Source organism: Salvelinus namaycush, chromosome 1, assembly GCF_016432855.1.
Source record: "Salvelinus namaycush isolate Seneca chromosome 1, SaNama_1.0, whole genome shotgun sequence".
NCBI classification, from domain to species: domain Eukaryota; kingdom Metazoa; phylum Chordata; class Actinopteri; order Salmoniformes; family Salmonidae; genus Salvelinus; species Salvelinus namaycush.
In genome coordinates, this window is record NC_052307.1 from 52813074 (window position 1) to 52832097 (window position 19024).

The 19024-nt window shown below is 42.9% G+C and overlaps 1 protein-coding gene across 2 annotated transcripts in view; it reads left to right on the forward strand.

Moving 5' to 3' along the window:
- Nucleotides 1-19024, forward strand: part of LOC120045455 (tetraspanin-4-like) — a 100811-nt gene that overhangs the window by 2665 nt on the left and 79122 nt on the right. For both annotated transcript variants that reach the window (XM_038990342.1, XM_038990351.1), the window contains exon 2: nucleotides 16249-16328. In XM_038990342.1, coding sequence (XP_038846270.1) covers nucleotides 16266-16328 — 63 coding nt within the window. In that variant the 5' untranslated portion in view covers nucleotides 16249-16265. The remainder of the gene's footprint in view (nucleotides 1-16248; nucleotides 16329-19024) is intronic.

A 19024-nucleotide genomic window follows, 5' to 3' on the forward strand; every position in this document is an offset into this window, starting at 1 on the left:
TTACAATGATGGCCTACCGGGGAACAGTGGGTTAACTGCCTTGTTCAGGGGCAGAACGACAGATTTTTTACCTTGTCAGCTCGGGGATTTGATCCAGCAACCTTTCGGTTACTGGCCCAATGCATTGTATGTCATGACCAACCAACTGAGGACCATCAAAGTGACTTATCATTCATATCGATATAATTCTTGTTGTTGTTGTATATTGCAGCAATATGCTTACAGTACATGAACGTGTTGGTGTTATGCCAATGCAGAGCTTAGTAAACATAGCGAGAGCACAGACACAGCCTCCTCCATATGCGCGCCCACACCTCAACAGGCCAACGCGGATGAACTGATGAACTCTAACTTCTCAGTTGGCAGTAGCCTACTGTTTACATTGACTTGCACAAGCCGAGAGAAAATGGAACAGGCATACCCCAAGTTTGGGCTTTGAAATTTGGCCATGTTTTTTCTGTTGTGTTCACTAACAAGGCCAAGGTTTTAAAAAGTATTTGAAAAACAGTTTAAACAGGAACGATAAAAAAGGGGGGGTGGAGAAGGCAGAGGGAGTGTTTTGGTTTTACTCCTGCAGCTGGTGTTTTTTCTCCCTGAGAGCTTTGTGGGCGACTTGTGGCTCCCTCTAGGTGTGGCAACATTCGGGTCGGGATAATTATCGCAAACACTGGCTCCACAGAGTGGACATGCCAACCCAGCTCTGTATAGTAGGTGTGTGTGTGTGTGTGTGTGTGTGTGTGTGTGTGTGTGTGTGTGTGTGTGTGTGTGTGTGTGTGTAAAAGAGGGAGAAAGAGAAATAGGCCATAATAAATAATACATGTATTTTTATCGTCAATTGCACACAAGGTCCAACCAAAACTTGACTTCTGCTTTTAACCCAACCTCTCTGAATTGGAGAGGTGCTGGGGGCTTCCACATTGGGTGCCCGGGGAACTGTTGTGGGGGGTTAACTGCCTTGCTCAAGGGTAGAATGACAGATGTCCACCTTGGGGATTCAAACTAGCAACCTTTCGGTTACTGGCCCAACGCTCTAACCACTAGGCTAAAGATTGTAGAGCGTTTGTGTAACGATTGTCGTCGGGAGAAGGAGATGAGGACCAAGGTGCAGCGTGGTGCATGTTCATATTTAATATAATAGCAACCGAACACTAAATACGAAAATGACAAAAGAATAACCGAAACAGTTCTGTCTGGTACCTCTGATTGGGAACCACACCAGGCCAAACACATAGAAACACAAAAACCTAGAAAAAAGAACATAGACTGCCCACCCTAGTCACACCCTGGCCTAACCAAAATAGAGAATAAAAAGCCTCTCTGTAGCCAGGGCATGACAGTTTGTTTGTGTGGTAAAAGGATGTGTAGTGAGTGTGTGTATTCCTGGACAATGCACAGAGAAGCCCTTTTAGGCACAAGTGGGAGGAAAGATTTGTACATACAGGTGCTGCCTCCTAAAGGGCCTTCTAAAATATAAAGGGAGAGAGAGAGGGAAATGTACAACTAGCACTAGACAGGCACTATACTGTATACACACACTTCACAAAATGTACCATTGTGCCTCTTGTCAGGTTGGTTGTAAGATCAGATGCAGATGTGAACAAGGCCATGTTGGACCTATTTTGAAGTGTCTTTTGTTTGTTTACTATTGTGTGGGAGTGCTGAAGTTAAGTAAATGGAGTGAAAAACCAAATGCCTCAACCACACACTCTTCCTCCCTCTCAGTCTCACCACACACCCTTTGGGCAACAATAACATCTGTCTCTTGTTCAGTCTCTTCTTTCACTCTCTCTCTTCTCTGTCTCTCTCTCGTTTTCAATTTTTCTCTCCCCATTTATATTTATTTTGTATTTCAGTGAGACTACATTGATTTACTCTTTACTGCATTTCAAACTCTGTTGTCCAGACTGTCATGAATGAATGGTTGCTTGCCAATCATTCTGTGGGGAGTTCCCTATAGATAAGTACACTGCAATAGAAGGCCCATTAATATTTTAATGGTTTACATGGGGCTATTTCGACCTCTGGAGAGTGACCGGGTAATCTGGCATAGTAGTAATGTAATCTGGCATAGTAGTGAGATTGAGTGCTTGTAAAGATGGAGGCTTCATTCAGTCCACAACTCAATACTCCTGTGGTAAAACTCTGTCACACATGAACGTGTAACTAGCTGACTGAGGAGCTTTCTTGTATATCTGATCGGTTTGATATGGTGTTATTGTGTATACTGTGATAATGGTCTTATGCTATGTTGTATAGTGCCTTTAGTGCAGAAAAGGCACTTTAGTATATGACATTAAGTATTATAACACTGAAAAAGCCTAACACGCTGTTGTGAATTTGGGGGATAGAGCCAGGAGCTGGACTTGAACCAGGGACCTCATGCATGTCAGCACAATCCACAACCACTTTGTTGAAGAGCCTGCTCTTGATAGTCAGCAGGACGCATAGTGCTGCATTTTAGACATGGTTGCTGCATTATCTATTTATTTAATGTAAATCAGTCCTTTTTAAAGACTCATTTTCCACTCCGCTGTTCACCTCATCCTCCCCGCTGCTCTCCTCCAGTTGGCAAATATTATAAATGCAGCTGAAATGTCACAGTGCAGCTAATATGACACTTCGTCATTGAACAAATATCCATTTCAGTTCAGGGTGTTTTATGTAATTATATCCTCAATTAGCTCCCAGTGTCTGTCACACTTAGTTAGCATATAAGCATATTATACTGAACAAAAATATAAACGCGACATGCAACAATTTCAAAGATTTCACTGAGTTACAGTTCATAGAAGGAAACCAGACAATTTAAATAAATAAATTAGGCCCTAATCTATGGATTTCACATGACTGGGCAGGGGCGCAGCCAATTCGTTTTTTGTAGAAGCACCATTTAGGCGATTACATTTACATTACATTTAAGTCATTTAGCAGACGCTCTTATCCAGAGCGACTTACAAATTGGTGCATTCACCTTATGATATCCAGTGGAACAACCACTTTACAATAGTGCATCTAACTCTTTTAAGGGGGGGGAGGGGGGGGTTAGAAGGATTACTTTATCCTATCCTAGGTATTCCTTAAAGAGGTGGGGTTTCAGGTGTCTCCGGAAGGTGGTGATTGACTCCGCTGACCTGGCGTCGTGAGGGAGTTTGTTCCACCATTGGGGTGCCAGAGCAGCGAACAGTTTTGACTGGGCTGAGCGGGAACTGTACTTCCTCAGAGGTAGGGAGGCGAGCAGGCCAGAGGTGGATGAACGCAGTGCCCTTGTTTGGGTGTAGGGCCTGATCAGAGCCTGAAGGTACGGAGGTGCCGTTCCCCTCACAGCTCCGTAGGCAAGCACCATGGTCTTGTAGCGGATGCGAGCTTCAACTGGAAGCCAGTGGAGAGAGCGGAGGAGCGGGGTGACGTGAGAGAACTTGGGAAAGTTGAACACCAGACGGGCTGCGGCGTTCTGGATGAGTTGTAGGGGTTTAATGGCACAGGCAGGGAGCCCAGCCAACAGCGAGTTGCAGTAATCCAGACGGGAGATGACAAGTGCCTGGATTAGGACCTGCGCCGCTTCCTGCGTGAGGCAGGGTCGTACTCTGCGAATGTTGTAGAGCATGAACCTACAGGAACGGGTCACCGCCTTGATGTTAGTTGAGAACGACAGGGTGTTGTCCAGGATCACGCCAAGGTTCTTAGCACTCTGGGAGGAGGACACAATGGAGTTGATTACAGCTTTGAGTCATTTTGGGTATGTCTGTATCAGCTTTGCACATCTGGATTTGGGGATTTTCTTCCAAACTCCCCAAATACAGGTGTGCCAAGCTTGTAGCGTCATACCCAAGAAGACTCGAGGCAGTAATCGCTGCCAAAGGTGCTTCAACAAAGTACTGAGTAAAGGGTCTGAATACGGATGTAAATGTGATAATTTTTTTCAACAATTTTTACAAAGCTGTTTTCACTTTGTCATTATGAGGTATTCTGTGTAGATTGATGAGGGGAAAAAACAATTTAATCCATTTTAGAATAAGGCTGTAGTGTAGCAAAATGTGGAAAAGGTCAAGGGGTCTGAATACTATCCAAATGCACTGTAAATGCCACGAATTATGTTTTGTTAATGTCAGTATTGCCTTGTAGCTTACAATTTATGCCTTGTATGTGAATCCATTCATTTTACAAAGGTGTTAAATAATACTTGCTTTGATATTCATTTCTCATGACCATTCCTTGATCCTAGTCAGCTAAACGCATAATACTTGATTGCACGTGTTTGTTCTAGAATGTTAAATGGAGTCAGCTATTCAGTTTAATAGACTTTGTTAACATGCACATTACATAGTCTTATCATGGGTTGCATGTAAGGTATACAGTGCCTTCAGAAAGTATTCATACCCCTTGACTTATTCAATATTTTGTTGCTACAGCCTGAATTCAAAATTGATTAAATAGATTTTTTTTCTCATCTATTTACACACAAAACCCCATAATGACAAAGTGAAAACATGTTTTTAGACATTTTTGCAAATCCATTGAAAATGAAATACAGAAATATATGCCAATTACCAGACACTTTTATCCAAATGACTTATAGTAGTGTGTGTCTACAGTACATTTTTATATGGGTGGGCCCAGTGGGAATCAAACCCACAATCATAGCTCAGCAAGTGCCATGCTTTTCCAAATGAGCCACACAGGACTCCATGTAGGCTACATGCAGATCACCCGTCATGGATTGGTGTTTCGTCTTGCGAAAGTTGCTAGATGGTGATTTGCTGTCTTCAGAGAGGTAAATAGAGATCCATGGTTGAACAAATCAGCACACTAACGCAGCAAATCAATCAACCAAATGGGAACTTATGTAAATGTATTTGCTTCTATTAGCTTCACCCCTAACAAGGTCCTCCATTATATCATTAGCATGCATGGTCTGCCACGCCACAGTCCACAGTGACTCGCTCTCTCATTGAGAAGTTCACAAGGTGCTGTTTTACTTGCTCGGCCGGGTTTAGTTGCCATGGCAACAAATCTGTCAGAAATCGGAAAGAATGTGTTGTCCAATCCTGAAGCCTCCCCTAGCGCTGCTTTATTTCCAAAATACATTCTGGGAAAGTTTGCGACACAGTTCACACAGTCATAGATTTTCCTAGATCAAGTATTCCCTCTGTTTTTGAAAAAAAGAGTGAGCCTGATCAAAGCTGAAGTGAAGTCCCAGGGCACATCTCTCATTCTTCCCTGTTCTCTCTCCTAATCTGACTCTCTGTCTACCTTTCTCTCTCTCTACCTGTCTCTCTCTCTGCTATGTGTTATACAGTATGTGTTCCCAATTGTTTTCCGAACATTTAATACCTTAGCCTGATTCAATATTGTTAACCTGCAGTAGTTGGCTGACTCATTGTTTTTGTGCAGTTGGATTACACTTCCTGGTGTCTTTGGAGAGAGTGATGATGCAGTTAGGGATAATGCCATGCCAGCTGTCAAGCGTTCCTATGCTGTGAGAGGGAGGCAGGGGACGTTATTTAGGAAACAGACACATATTTTGTGTTCACGCTGACATTGTCTACTTCCTGGGTGACAGTGGGGTTATGACTATTTTGATTTAAAAGCTGATTGAGGCCACAAAGGACTTACTGCATCAGCAGGTTTGACACTGTTGGGATATAGTGTAACATTTCTGTGAACATGCAGTGTTTAAATTGACCACCAGTGGGAAAGATAGTCAAACGAAAGTGTCTCAACTCATCCAAATATTGGAAAGAAACCTCATGTTAGCGTGTGTGAATGGACTAGACTGAGGGATTGTGTGTGTTTGGTAGTTATTTAGTGTTTGACCCTTTTATCATTAAGTCAACTCCTAGAGTTAGTTCCCTCATCCCCCAATTACCCTCCTTTCTCATTCCCCAAACATAAATAGGTGTTCTACTTAACACTCCCCTTTTTCTCACCTACTTTCATTTTTGCTCCAGTTTTCTTTCCTGCTATTTCTGTTCACCAGTCACCAGAACATTAGCAAGTCAGATAGAAAGAAAAAAAATGGACCAACCTGAGACAAATAAGACAATTGGGAAACCTAAATCCAGCAAAAATGCCCTCTGTAGGTTTCTCATCATTCTTACATATGACTATCAACATTCTGTTGTAGCAAATTTTCTGCCGATTTTAAATAAGGTGTCCAGCCTCCTCACCTCTCCCAGCCACCACTGTTGTGTAGGACTACTGTTTAACATCTTTGGTTTGGAGTCATGTTGGACAGCTTGTACCTTAATGCAACTCAGGTTGTAAATATATTAGTTATCCCACGAGCTATAGACTTGCCGTGCAAAGAGGTAAGATCAATGTTGGACTCACCACTTTATTGTATTATTTCAAACTGAATCGTTCTTTTTTTTAAATATAATAATATATACCATTTAGCGGATTCTTTTATCCAAAGGGACATAGTCATGCGTGTAAAAAAAACGAGTTTACGAGTAAAGACAACATGACTGAAATGGTAATATACGTTTGTTGGAAAAGATGTGTAGAGGAGTGGACCACAATCTGTTGGAGTGCTTATCTCTCCATTTTACTTTTATCCTATTATTATTATTATTATTATTATTTATCCTACAGTTCTGTGTAGGTCTACTAATTAACATCCTCTCTCTCCATGCAAACAGTCCTCCACTAACAGTAATTATGATTTGGGTAATTAGGTGTTCACAGGCTTATGTACTTGAAAGAATTCTTAAGAATATACCGCCACTGTTAACCAGTTTCAATTTCTTTGCTACTTAGCAAACACCTTCGGTGTTGGTTTAATGAACATTTTAGTACATTAAATAAACATTCAATCCACTGGGCACAGACGTCAGTTCAACGTCTAGTTTTGATTTATGTAACGGATGTGAAATGGCTAGCTAGTTAGCGGGTACGCGCTAATAGCGTTTGAATCAGTTACGTCACTTGCTCTGAAACCTAGAAGTAGTGTTTCCCCTTGCTCTGCAAGGGCCGCGGCTTTTGTGGAGCGATGGGTAACGACGCTTCGTGGGTGACTGTTGTTGATGTGTGCAGAGGGTCCCTGGTTCGCGCCCGGGTCGGGGCGAGGGGACGGTTTAAAGTTATACTGTTACATTGATGTTGTTGACCCGGATCACTGGTTGCTGCGGAAAAGGAGGAGGTTGAAAGGGGGGTGAGTGTAACGGATGTGAAATGGCTAGCTAGTTAGCGGGTACGCGCTAATAGCGTTTGAATCAGTTACGTCACTTGCTCTGAAACCTAGAAGTAGTGTTTCCCCGCGGCTTTTGTGGAGCGATGGGTAACGACGCTTTGTGGGTGTCAGTTGTTGATGTGTGCAGAGGGTCCCCGGTTCGCGCCCGTGTCGGGGCGAGGGGACGGTTTAAAGTTATACTGTTACATTTACATATGGTTGAGTTGTCAACTAATGTGAATTCAACGTGAAATCAACAAAACATTTCACTATGTCATTGGATTTAGGTAAAAAGTTGGGTGAAGAAAATAGGAAATTTCCTTTTTTCAAATCCAATCGGTTTCCACACTGATTTAACATCACGCGCTAACTGAAGTGAACATAATTAGGGCTGGTTTCTATCAGACCCCTACTGCGAAACAAGCGTGTGTTTCGACCAGGCAGTCTGTTAGGAAGTGTGGGGGAGCATATGCAGAGGACTATCATATCATTTATTTATTTTCAAACATGAATTACTTACCAGCCGGTGTGTTTCAACTAGTAAACACGATTTCCCGGTTATGGCACCAGAACTCTTATGTTCCCACAGCGGGGATGTGAACCATAGAAATAGAATTACTAATTATATTTGTATGATTATTAATTCTATATGGTGAGAACCTCAGAGGAACTCTGCATTTCTCACTTAACAGTTTAAACTGTGTATGTGCAATGTCTCTAAGCTTGCACTGACTACGATGAGGCCAGCTTTACCACAGTTGAGCTTCACCTGCAGTGAGAGTTTGATTGGGGCTATCTACAACCTAAAAGAGTTGTTTGGCTGTCCCCATAGAAGAACCCTTTTAGGTTCCAGGTAGAACCTTTTTGGGTTTCATGTATAGTAGAACCCTTTCCACAGAGGAACCAAGATAACCAAAAAGAGTTCTCGTATATTCTAAGAGTGTAGCCCTATGCCATTGGTCATATTGTTTGGCCTTAGCTCAGAAGCAACACTGTGTGCTACAGAAAAGGCTTGCTCTAAGCTAGTAGCTACCGTAATCAAACAACAGCATATTGGTTCTCATTCTTTATGGTGCCAGGTTAAGTGGATGAATCGATACCCTTGGGAACTGGGAAACCATTACCAGTGAATTCGAGAGAAATATGAGACAGTTCAGCAGACGCAACACTATCTAGTGCAATCTAACGTGGGGAGGGTAATGAGTGATCCTTGGAAAAATAAACTGCTTTGGTTATAATCAAAGACGAAGTCGGGCACGTGACTGATATGCACCGTGCACACACACACCTGTCCGCTGACCTGACCCGACATGTGCCCCCAATACTCTCCGCATTTACCACTTTTCTACCGCTCTGCTACTTTCCCTCTTCATCAAGTTTCCTGGAGCTCGCCAACGCACAGCCACCTGTCTGGGAAATCTAGTGAAGAGATTACTCATACTGCGAATGCAATCCCTTCACCGTTATTCACCCGCTATACTGTGTTCACGCCATGATGTACAGTAAGTGAGCCCAGTGGCTTGTGTGGGGCTGTGTGCATGCTTAGATGTGTGCTAGGTACGTTGTGATTTTTGCTTGCTGCATGTGTGTAATATCCCTTTCATACTACTACGTTTTTTCCTGCCAACTTTACCATACCGAAAACTTTTTTCACGCTTTTTCCTTATAACTGAAATGTATTGCAGGTGTTGTGCCGAAAATCTCCCCTTCGCGTGAACGCGCACGCACTCAATTCTTCATTGTCAGTTTAGCCTACATTTCATTTTAGTCGCAGAAAGCATTTTTTATTTGTGTCCTTTGATCGCGGGGCAGCCACTAGTAATGTCTGCAGTTTTCGGTTTGGCTATTTGTTTTAAGTGTATTAGTCTATAAATAAATCTCTTTGCCAAAATGTATCTCTTTGACTAGTAGTTGTAGTATATCTTATAGTAGTATATCTAGTAGTATATCTTATTGACTAGTAGTTGTTCTGAAATGTTTATTGCTTGCCTACATTTTACTCCCTCTATGTTAAATATAACACACATACATTAATTATTAATTTCTGTTGCCTATCCTGACGTGAAGTTTGTTCTATTGAAAGTATTTGACTCTAGTGACAAAATTTAAGGAAATTAGAAGGGGGGGTTCCGAAATTCTCCTCCCCCTTCTAATTTCCTTAATTTTGTGGCTAGAGTCAAATACTTTCTGTGACACACTACTGGTCAACCTGAGTTTGAGCTACCAAAAATGATTCTGAAGTGTGCCAGGCCTTGCAGTCCCAAGATAGAAGGGAGGTGAGACTTTCGGCAGGCAAGAAAATGGCCTTGCTGAACCCCCCCCCCCCCCTTCTAATTTCCTTAATTTTGTCACTAGTCAAATACTTTCTGTGGCACACATCAGAGTCAAATACTTTCTATAGAACAAACTTCACGACAGGATAGGCAATCGAAATTAATAATTAATGTATGTGTGTTATATTTAACATAGAGGAGGGAGTAAAATGTAGGCAAGCAATAAACATTTCAGAACAACTACTAGTCGAATAGGACATGGGAGAGATGACAAATTTTGGCAGAGATGTATTTATAGACTAATACAACACCTGTATCAAAGCCAAAACTTTAATTTCCACCTAATGATCTAGTAATCATTTCAGTAAACTTCTGCCTATGGCTTAAGGCATCCGAATACTTCCCATCCAAAACAGTTCGGAACAGTTTGTGCATATATTATGAATAGATTTTATGACTGTTTTGGTCTTCGGCAAGGGTTTTCCGGCTGTTCGTGTGTTCTCTGGAGGCAAGCTGAAATCGGTAGCCCAAGTCTATGCCCATTCGTTGGTGATTGGTCAACAGTAGGGATTATTCACCAAACATTTTAGTTGGGTGTACAATTGCGCAACAAAAAATCTCCTCGGGCAAAACGTAAAAATTAATGACAGATTTCTTGAGTTATTTTAGATAAATACTGACTATTTTGGCTACGGTGTCTCAAGATAGACAAACAGAACTATTGCTGCTTTTTCTCTCGTTTTTCAAGCAAAGGTATTTTAAGGGAGAATGCGAGCACACTCGTTAGGCTAGGCGCCAGCCGAATCAAGGCATGCTTACGCCTTTAGTATGAAACATAGCTTAATGCTGAGGCGGCATTGGCACGCACTACACTCTTAAACTCTTGATGGTTGCTAGGCAGCACAAGTTAACCATCCTTCTGCCAGTTCTAAACTTTGCAAGGCATGTCACTCTTCTTCGCATACCCTACCACTAAGCATGAAATGTTTTCTTAACCACAACTGGATGGACCCATAAAGAATTACTGTGGGAATAAATATCACTGAATGACAAAAATATTGGAATAAAGTAGGCTATTTCAATTGAAGGCATGTATCAAATTGTTGCTTATTGAAACTCCCGAAGTCATCCAATCATTGTAATACATTTGAAGCCATACCTGCGTGTGGTCAACTAGATGATCATTTCAGCACCGTTTTGATTGACTCCTTTGACTCCTCTTGATAAATCAATGTCAGATTTAGTTTTTCACTGAATCTCTGTTTTCGTATTGGTTAGGCAACAAATAGGCTGGGGAAATGTTATCTACATTGAGGTGAGTGCTGCTCGTGATCATCTTGTCTAGTTGGCTCATCTATTTGAACATTTTGCCAGCATGTTATGTAGTTTAACAAGTGGATTATGTTGCTCTTCACTTGCAGTCGCTTAGTAGCCTAGGTCTACGTTTGCCCAAAAGCCTGAGAAGTCATTGACTTGTTTCAATCAATGTGATTTTGTTGCACTGAATCTCTGTCTGTATGGGCTATTTGGTTAATTGGTTTCTGGCTGCGCAAATAAGTGGGGGTTGTATAGCTAATTTATTCATTTGCCCATCTATCACTGATCAGAAACATTCAGCATGCGATAATGTTGCCCAAATCAAATGTAGGCCTTTTTGTTTTGCTCGATCGCATGTATGCAACTTCACAAGTACGCGGAGGTTGTGAAATATTAACACGAGACTCGCATGCTTTTGAAAATAGGATTGCTTTCATTTTCTATCAGTATCATGATGAAGATACGCTCAACGTTAAGACCCTACGTCTGCACCCTAACAAAGTGGGTAAGAAAGAGATGAAACATGGATTTTAAAAAAAGCATGGGTTTGGGCTGTTTCAAAAATATCAAATTTTTTCACCTTCCCGTGACACACGTTGTGTGGGGAAAATATGATTTATTTTATTCTGTATTCTTACTACAAAATGTGTCGTTTTAAAAATACATTTTATTAGTCTTATAGTGTTTCTTAGGACCTACCAAAACAAATTAATAATATATTTATTTTTGATGGTGTATATTCAATGGATTTATTCAAATAAACGTCCACCCATGTCTGCACACCACTACCACCACTTGTCACAGGAATGTGGTAAAAATGGGCCTGTTTGGAAGTGTGTGTGGGGGGGGGTCTATGAGTGTGTGTGTGTGTGTGTGTGGGGGGGGGGGGGGGGTCTATGAGTGTGTATATGTGCGATAGATGGATTATGTACTGCAATCCTTACACCCTGTCCTCTAAGGGGATTTTCCCCACCAATCTCATCTAATTCCTCGGGAGACAATGGCTGCGGGATAATACTTCCGATGAGCCAACACCTCCCCTAACCCCAGTTTTGTGTCTGTGTCAGTCTCACGTACACCTTTTCCCCTGTCTCAACACCCATTCATTACAAACGCACTCATTCTCAATCATGTTCGTAATCTGCATGTGCTGATGCATAAAGAAAGCATTCCTCGACTCTGCATAGAAATCGAGTGGAGAATATTATCCTATAACAGGAGAAACCTGATATGTTAGTGAAGATGGATTAGGCTCATAACATTACTGAGAGATCTGATAGATATGCATACATCGTGATTATGGCGGGTGAAGAGTGTTTTCACAGGGGCTGTTAGGTGTGATGAGGTCAGCATCAGGCTGGCATCTCTTGACACTGTCCCCGGGCTGAGAATTGTAATGGATGGACGGCAGGTGCCCTCTTACATATCGCTATAGTTTATTTAGGGCTGAGACCGATGTTCTGTTTTGATGCTTGTATCGCTATAGCTGTAATTAAGATGAGATAATAGACAAATGTGCTCATTTACAAATGACTCTTTAAAAAAAGTTGGGTGCTGGATCCACGTTTGTAAAATCCATTTAGGACAGTACAGGGTTTCCTGCAGTGTGAGTTTGAGTGAATGCCACCCAGTGTGGACTGTGTGGAACTGTGTTTAGATACACACTGCCCGGTATGACTGCAAATCAAATAGAAATGAATTCTATGGAGGCTGTGTGTGTGGAGGCTTTGCAGTAGATTTGATGAATTATTAAAGTTCCATTTCCTTTGTCGTTTCACACTAGGAGAGGTAATCTACCGTTGCTCTTCAGGGGCACACCGTTGTTTTTCTCTTGGTTTCTTTTACTGGGTTTGCACAGTGTTTAGTATCTGGTAATTGTACTGATCCCCTCTGTGTGGAAAGTCCACATTTTCCCCTGCCTCCTTCCAAAATAAAACCCAATATTTTTTTTTTTTTTTTTTTTTTGTGCAGCTGAAAAACCCAGGCAATGAAAATAGAAAATGTAGTAAAATAAATGCATTTTTGCTTGAAAATGATGACATTTAAGGACATATTTTGGCCAATTTGAAGGAATTAACTACATAGTCTTATTGTTTTTATCCTCCAACCAACCTGTACTCCAGTCATGATCCAACATTGGGGTCTCTGACCCACAGTTTGGAACCACCGATCTACATCCTATTGAGACAGTCCTGCTCTCAATATTCAAGCGTTGATCATTGACATTGATCAAGCATGCAATTGACTTGTCCTCAGCATGAACGTATTGATGTCACTCCACAACCATTATCATTAGTTCACTTGACAAAATATTAATGTCACGTGCCAGTGGTATAGACTACTCCTCCTCTATTAAAGAGTCCTTGTCTTGGACGTAGGTGGTCTGCTAGCCTATGATGACTACATTAGAATGTGGCCTCGCAGTCTTCTCCCCTACTTTAAGACTATTGTATTTCCTGGTCACTTTGTCTTTTTATTGAAGGTGGCTTAGTACGTATAGTGCATTTCACAACCTGCTGAGCCTCAGGGTTTCCCTGTATACGGTAAAAGCGCCAACTGACTGACTAAGCCACATGTACAATAGGCTGGTACTCATTCATTCTCTGTGGGTCTGAAATAAAGGCAAGCATACAACAACAAGGTTATAGAGACCGTGAATGATTTATTCTTATGGGAAGTAAGGACATTGTCTGTATGTGTATAGTATTTACATTAAATGATCCATATTGTTGTCTGAATATGTTTGATGTATTTTTCGCACATTTACAAGAGGTCTGTTTCCTCCTTCCTACCTGGACCAGCCTCCAGTCCTATTTGAATTCATCATTAAATTGTCATAATGTAGTTTATCATTGCTGGTTTTATCTTTAAGATGGGGCTACCAGGCATGGTTCTCTAAGCCTGTAGAAGAGAGATTATGCTGTAAGCCTGATGGACTGATACGCATATCTACAGGGAACTGTGCTACATTCCTTATTTTGTGTGTTCAGCAATATGTGATGTATATGGAAAAGGATTTTGAATAGGTATATTATACAGTATAGGATTTAATTTAATATCAATACAAATGCTATTTTTTAGATGATCCACACAATTACCAAACATCATTAGCAAGCAATACACAATGATAGACTGCAAGGCATTGTGTTACCCATAAGCCTAACATGTATCTAAGAACAAACTGAAAGTTCAATATTCTGCTACTGGCATCTTGGCGAGGGGAAAAATATGTTCAATCATAATTGACCTTTTTTGTTATTCAAAAGAAATTGCATGTTGGCTTGGAAGCCGTCATCACCATCCATTGTTTTGAACCAGATGGTCACAGAGTTGTGGAGCGTGTTATTTTGTTTATAGCATATGCATATCTAGGGAGAGTTTCTTGCAGCATGGGATTCTAGCTGCACTGTGTGGGTATGTTTGTTCCTGTCGGAGGGGTAGAGGTAGAAAACATGACTGTAGTCAAGCATCTATAGAGTGTAGGTTTGAGTGAGAGAACAACCTTAGAATGTGGAATGAGATGGAGAGAGAGGGAGAGGAAGCACTAGCATCTTTCTGGTATGTTAACCAAGGAGCAGGTCCTCTTTTGTGTGGGGTTGATGCTCACGTGTTTGTGTGTCAGAGAGAGAGCGAGGGAGAGAAAGGAACAGTGTGTGGTGCGAGGGAGGATGGGACGCAGGAAGCGGATTGGCTCAGCTCTGTAGTAGGGTGTGGCTATAGGCTGTGAATGACTGCTCCAACCCATCTCACTGTCAGGATTTGAGGACAGTTACCAAGGAGTAGAGTGGGGAGTGCTGAAATAGTGTGAGTGAATGAGAGACAGTAAGCGAGAGAAAGAGAGAGAGAGAGAGGGAGGGTGGAAGGGAGAGGGAGAGCGAGAGGGAGCTGGACGGTTGCTATAACACTGCAGTCTTTTTTTTCTTCCCTCATCCAAGGAAGGTGTCTCTCTCTCCTTCTGGAAATGACCCTGGCAGATACTTTACTCTAGTTACCCACCTAGAGAGGAAGAGGATAAAACAAACAAAAGGGTGCACAGAAGGGAGGGAGAGAAGAGAAGGAGAGGGAACCTTGCCTGAATGCAATGCTCTACTGGCTGGACTGTGGAACTGATAGACAGAAAGGGAGGGAGACAGAGGTGAAGAAGGAGCGAGGGAGTGAGGCAAGTAGCAGGTAGACCTGTGAAACAGCAGCTGCGGGAAGGGGAACAGAGGAAAAGCAGAAAGGGGGAGTTAGAGAGGAGAAAGAGAGAACGAACCAGGACGAACAGGAAAACCAGGCAAGGAAAGTGATAGAGCGCTCACCTAAAGGAAACCAAAGAATGCTCTCCTCATTTCAGTTACCTATCCTTTTCTCACGTATCTTTTCCTTTCACTCATCCCCACGCATTCACCTCAGTGTTGTCTCTTGGTCTGCACATCTTCTCTCCTTTTAACTTTTCTGCATGTGGGGGAAAGTGGAGCCAAGACAATGGACACTGGTGAACATTCAGAATCAATTCCAACTGGATATAGTACTAGCGTGCGGTCTTAATGGAGAAGTGGTTCTGGTGTAAAAGAGACTGATTGGCTAAAACACTGTTCTTGTCAACAGTGGCTGTTTTCTGCCAGAGCGCACCTGCTCCGGAATTTCTAATGGCACCAGGTGTGACGTATCACTCAGGCAACCGACCACATTAGAGCAGTTCGGGAAGTGCCAAGCGCTCTTGCAATTATGTGTGTCCGATTCACCTGAGATTAGAAGGAATTGGAAAAACTGGAGCTTATTTTTTCAAGTGATAGACAAGTGTAGTTGTGGGATTCAGGAAAGGAACATATAACGAACAGGTGTTGTAGGATTAAGCAACATTAAAACGGGAATATACAGGTGTAGGATTACGAATGAAGGCACTCTGGATAACCACAGATGACAAGACATCGTCCACAGACGGATTTGAGGTGATGTGTTTTAATCTTAGCTGGTCTATCACTGCAGGGGCACAGTCGGACTACATGCCTATTCACGCTTCAGTTTCTGTGGCGAGAACACTGTAGGCTGGTTTGCTTAGAAACAGTTGCTATTCCACATTACTGGCACCACAACTATGCACATTTGTCCCCTGAGGACATGTTATTTGGACTTTGGACTCTCTGTTTAGGTCTTAAGTGACTTTTTTTGTGTGGGCTCTCAAAGACATCTTGAAGCTCTTGAGGGTGTTGAAATAAAACTTTGGCTGTTGCTCGCGTCTCACCTCTGGTTGGTCCATGAGGCGCTCGAGCACGGACGAGACGCCGTACCGGCGCAGTCCCTCACTGGACAGCAAGCCCGAGACGCCACCCTTCACCTCGGGCTTCCACAGCTACAGTGGCGAGTACGAGTATAAACGTCCGCCCTTTGCATTCGGCTTCCACACGGCGCCGGGTCCGCAGGCGGCTAAAGGCCGCTACACCACCTCGCAGGGGAAGAAGTATGTGGTGTTTTACCTGGACCTCTCCTTCATCTTCCTCCTAGAGCTGCGGCGCTGCAGGATGGCTGAGGGCTGCATGAGGAGCCTGCGCTACGGTATGGTCTTCTTCAACCTCCTCTTCTGGGTGAGTCCAGCTTTTTGGCATTTGGAGTGTGTGTGTGGTGGGGGTGTTTGAGATGTGGCAAGTCTTGGTGATTCCAGTGTGTCTGTCTGTCTGTCTGTGTCTGTATAGGTGTTATGAGTGATTATGTGGGTCTAATTCATTAAGTTTAGTTTCTGTATTTCTATGTGGGTATATTTCTGGCTGTTTGTGTTCATTCTATGCATGCGCAAACCTGTTTGTATCGCGGGTATCACTTTATTGAAATAGTCACACTAATTCATTATCACATCTATCTTACTCTTTTGCAAAAGTGGCTGCTGTCAATTTGGTCCGTCTACTACACAATCCTATCTTTTTACACTTGGGGGCTCTTGACTGTGTCTGTTTGATTGTGTCAGTCTCACGGCGATAGCATCCGTCCCCTCACCACTCTTTTGACGCCTGCACGGCTTGTCAAATGTGACCGTTAAGCTTCAAATTCACAGATGTCTATCTATACTCACCCTTCATGACCTTCCTTTATCCTTTTCTCTGCATGCTCTGGGAATTTGGGTCTCTACAGCGTCCTGATTCTATGGTCCCCTTTGACTAATTGAATGCGCCTGTCCTCTTTCGTAATAAAATGAGGTCTTGTACATTGGAAAGCAATCACTGCGAAGGCCCACTCCTTCCTGGGAGCCAGTGACCTCCAGACCCTTTTTAAAACCAGCTATAACCTGCTGCCAGAAAGGGGTCAATGTATTTGTGATTAGCAGCTGTGTCTGTGTGTGGGAGAGGGGGGGGGGGGGGGGGGTCACGGGCAATACATGCTGGCAAACAAAATGATCACTTACATGTGACAGAGGTCTTGTCATGGGGTATACTTTTTACCTCTTCAGACAGTGTTAAGATATGTATGCTTCGAATAAGATGAAACGGGCAGAGCTCTTCAATTTGAAATAGTTGCCCGTTTAAAAGTCTGGAGCTAAATGACAGGGATGTTTGGTGTATCCTCTGTCTAGCCACGCACCCCATGAGCATGGCACTTCATTTTATCCGCTCCTGTTAGTCGCCCTGCATAAGAACATCTGCTAAATGACTTAAATGTAAAACATATTGTGCCATCATCAATACAGCTAATTAGCCTGTTACATTTGATGTTGTGTAGGCCTAGGCCCATTTATTTTCTGAAATTCACTGAAGAGGATGGTCCTCCCCTTCCTCCTCTGAGGAGCCTTCACAGATGCCCATCCATGTGGTAGGCCCACCATTTTGTTAAACAGACCGTTGCATTTGGCTTTTTTTAGTCCGTATTCCTGTAACTAATTAATTTGGCTATTTAAGCTATGATCAGCTTGTCAAAAATGTACGGATACAAACTTGAAACCACTGATCATGACAATGGGATGAAACTCCTGGACAGCACTTGTGATTGTCCATTCCATATTGATCATTTTACTTTGACCTGTCCTGTTTTTAGGATATGTTGTTTGCTAACATGACAGTGCAATTTTTAGTTGATTGGGTGTCATTTAGGTTTGGCTATTTGATTGGAGAAACCTGCATGATGTAAAAAGTGTCCATCTTACATTGTCATACATTTTATGTCCAGCCTGTAGGCTACAGAAAACTCACTTATCCTATATGTGCTACATGATTTATTATAAACTCAGCAAATAAATGTATGTCCTCTCACTGTCAACTGTGTTTATTTTCAGCAAACTTAATTAACATGTGTAAATATTTGTATGATCATAACAAGATTCAACAACAGACAAACTGAACAAGTTCCACAGACATGTGACTAACAGAAATTTAATAATGTGTCCCTGAACAAAAGGGGGTCCAAATCAAAAGTAACAGTCAGTATCTGGTGTGGCCACCAGCTGCATTAAGTACTGCAGTGCATCTCCTCCTCATGGACTGCACCAGATTTGCCAGTTCTTGCTGTGAGATGTTACCCCACTCTTCCACCAAGACACCTGCAAGTTCCCGGACATTTCTGGGGGGAATGGCCCTAGCCCTCACCCTCCGATTCAACAGGTCCCAGATGTGCTCAATGGGATTGAGATCCGGGATCTTCGCTGGCCATGGCAGAACACTGACATTCCTGTCTTGCAGGAAATCATGCACAGAACGAGCAGTATGGCTGGTAGCATTTTCATGCTGGAGGGTCATGTCAGGATGAGCCTGCAGGAAGGGTACCACATGAGGGAGGAGGATGTCTTCCCTGTAACGTACAGCATTGAGATTGCCTGAAATGACAAGCTCAGTCCGATGATGCTGTGACACACCGCCCCAGACCATGACAGACCCTCCACCTCCAAATCGATCCCGCTCCAGAGTACAGGCCTCGGTGTAACGCTCATTCCCTCGACGATAAACGCAAATCCGACCATCACCCCTGGTGAGACAAAACCGCAACTCGTCAGTGAAGAGCACTTTTTGACAGTTCTGTCTGGTCCAGCAATGGTGGGTTTGTGCCCATAGGCGACATTGTTGCCATTGACGTCTGGTGAGGACCTGCCTTACAACAGGCCTACAAGCCCTCATTCCAGCCTCTCTCAGCCTATTGCAGACAGTCTGAGCACCGATGGAGGGATTGTGTGTTCTTGGTGTAACTCGGGCAGTTGTTGCCATCCTGTACCTGTCCCGCAGGTGTGATGTTCGGGTGTACCGATCCTGTGCAGGTGTTGTTACACGTGGTCTGCCACTGCAGCTGTCCGTCCTGTCTCCCT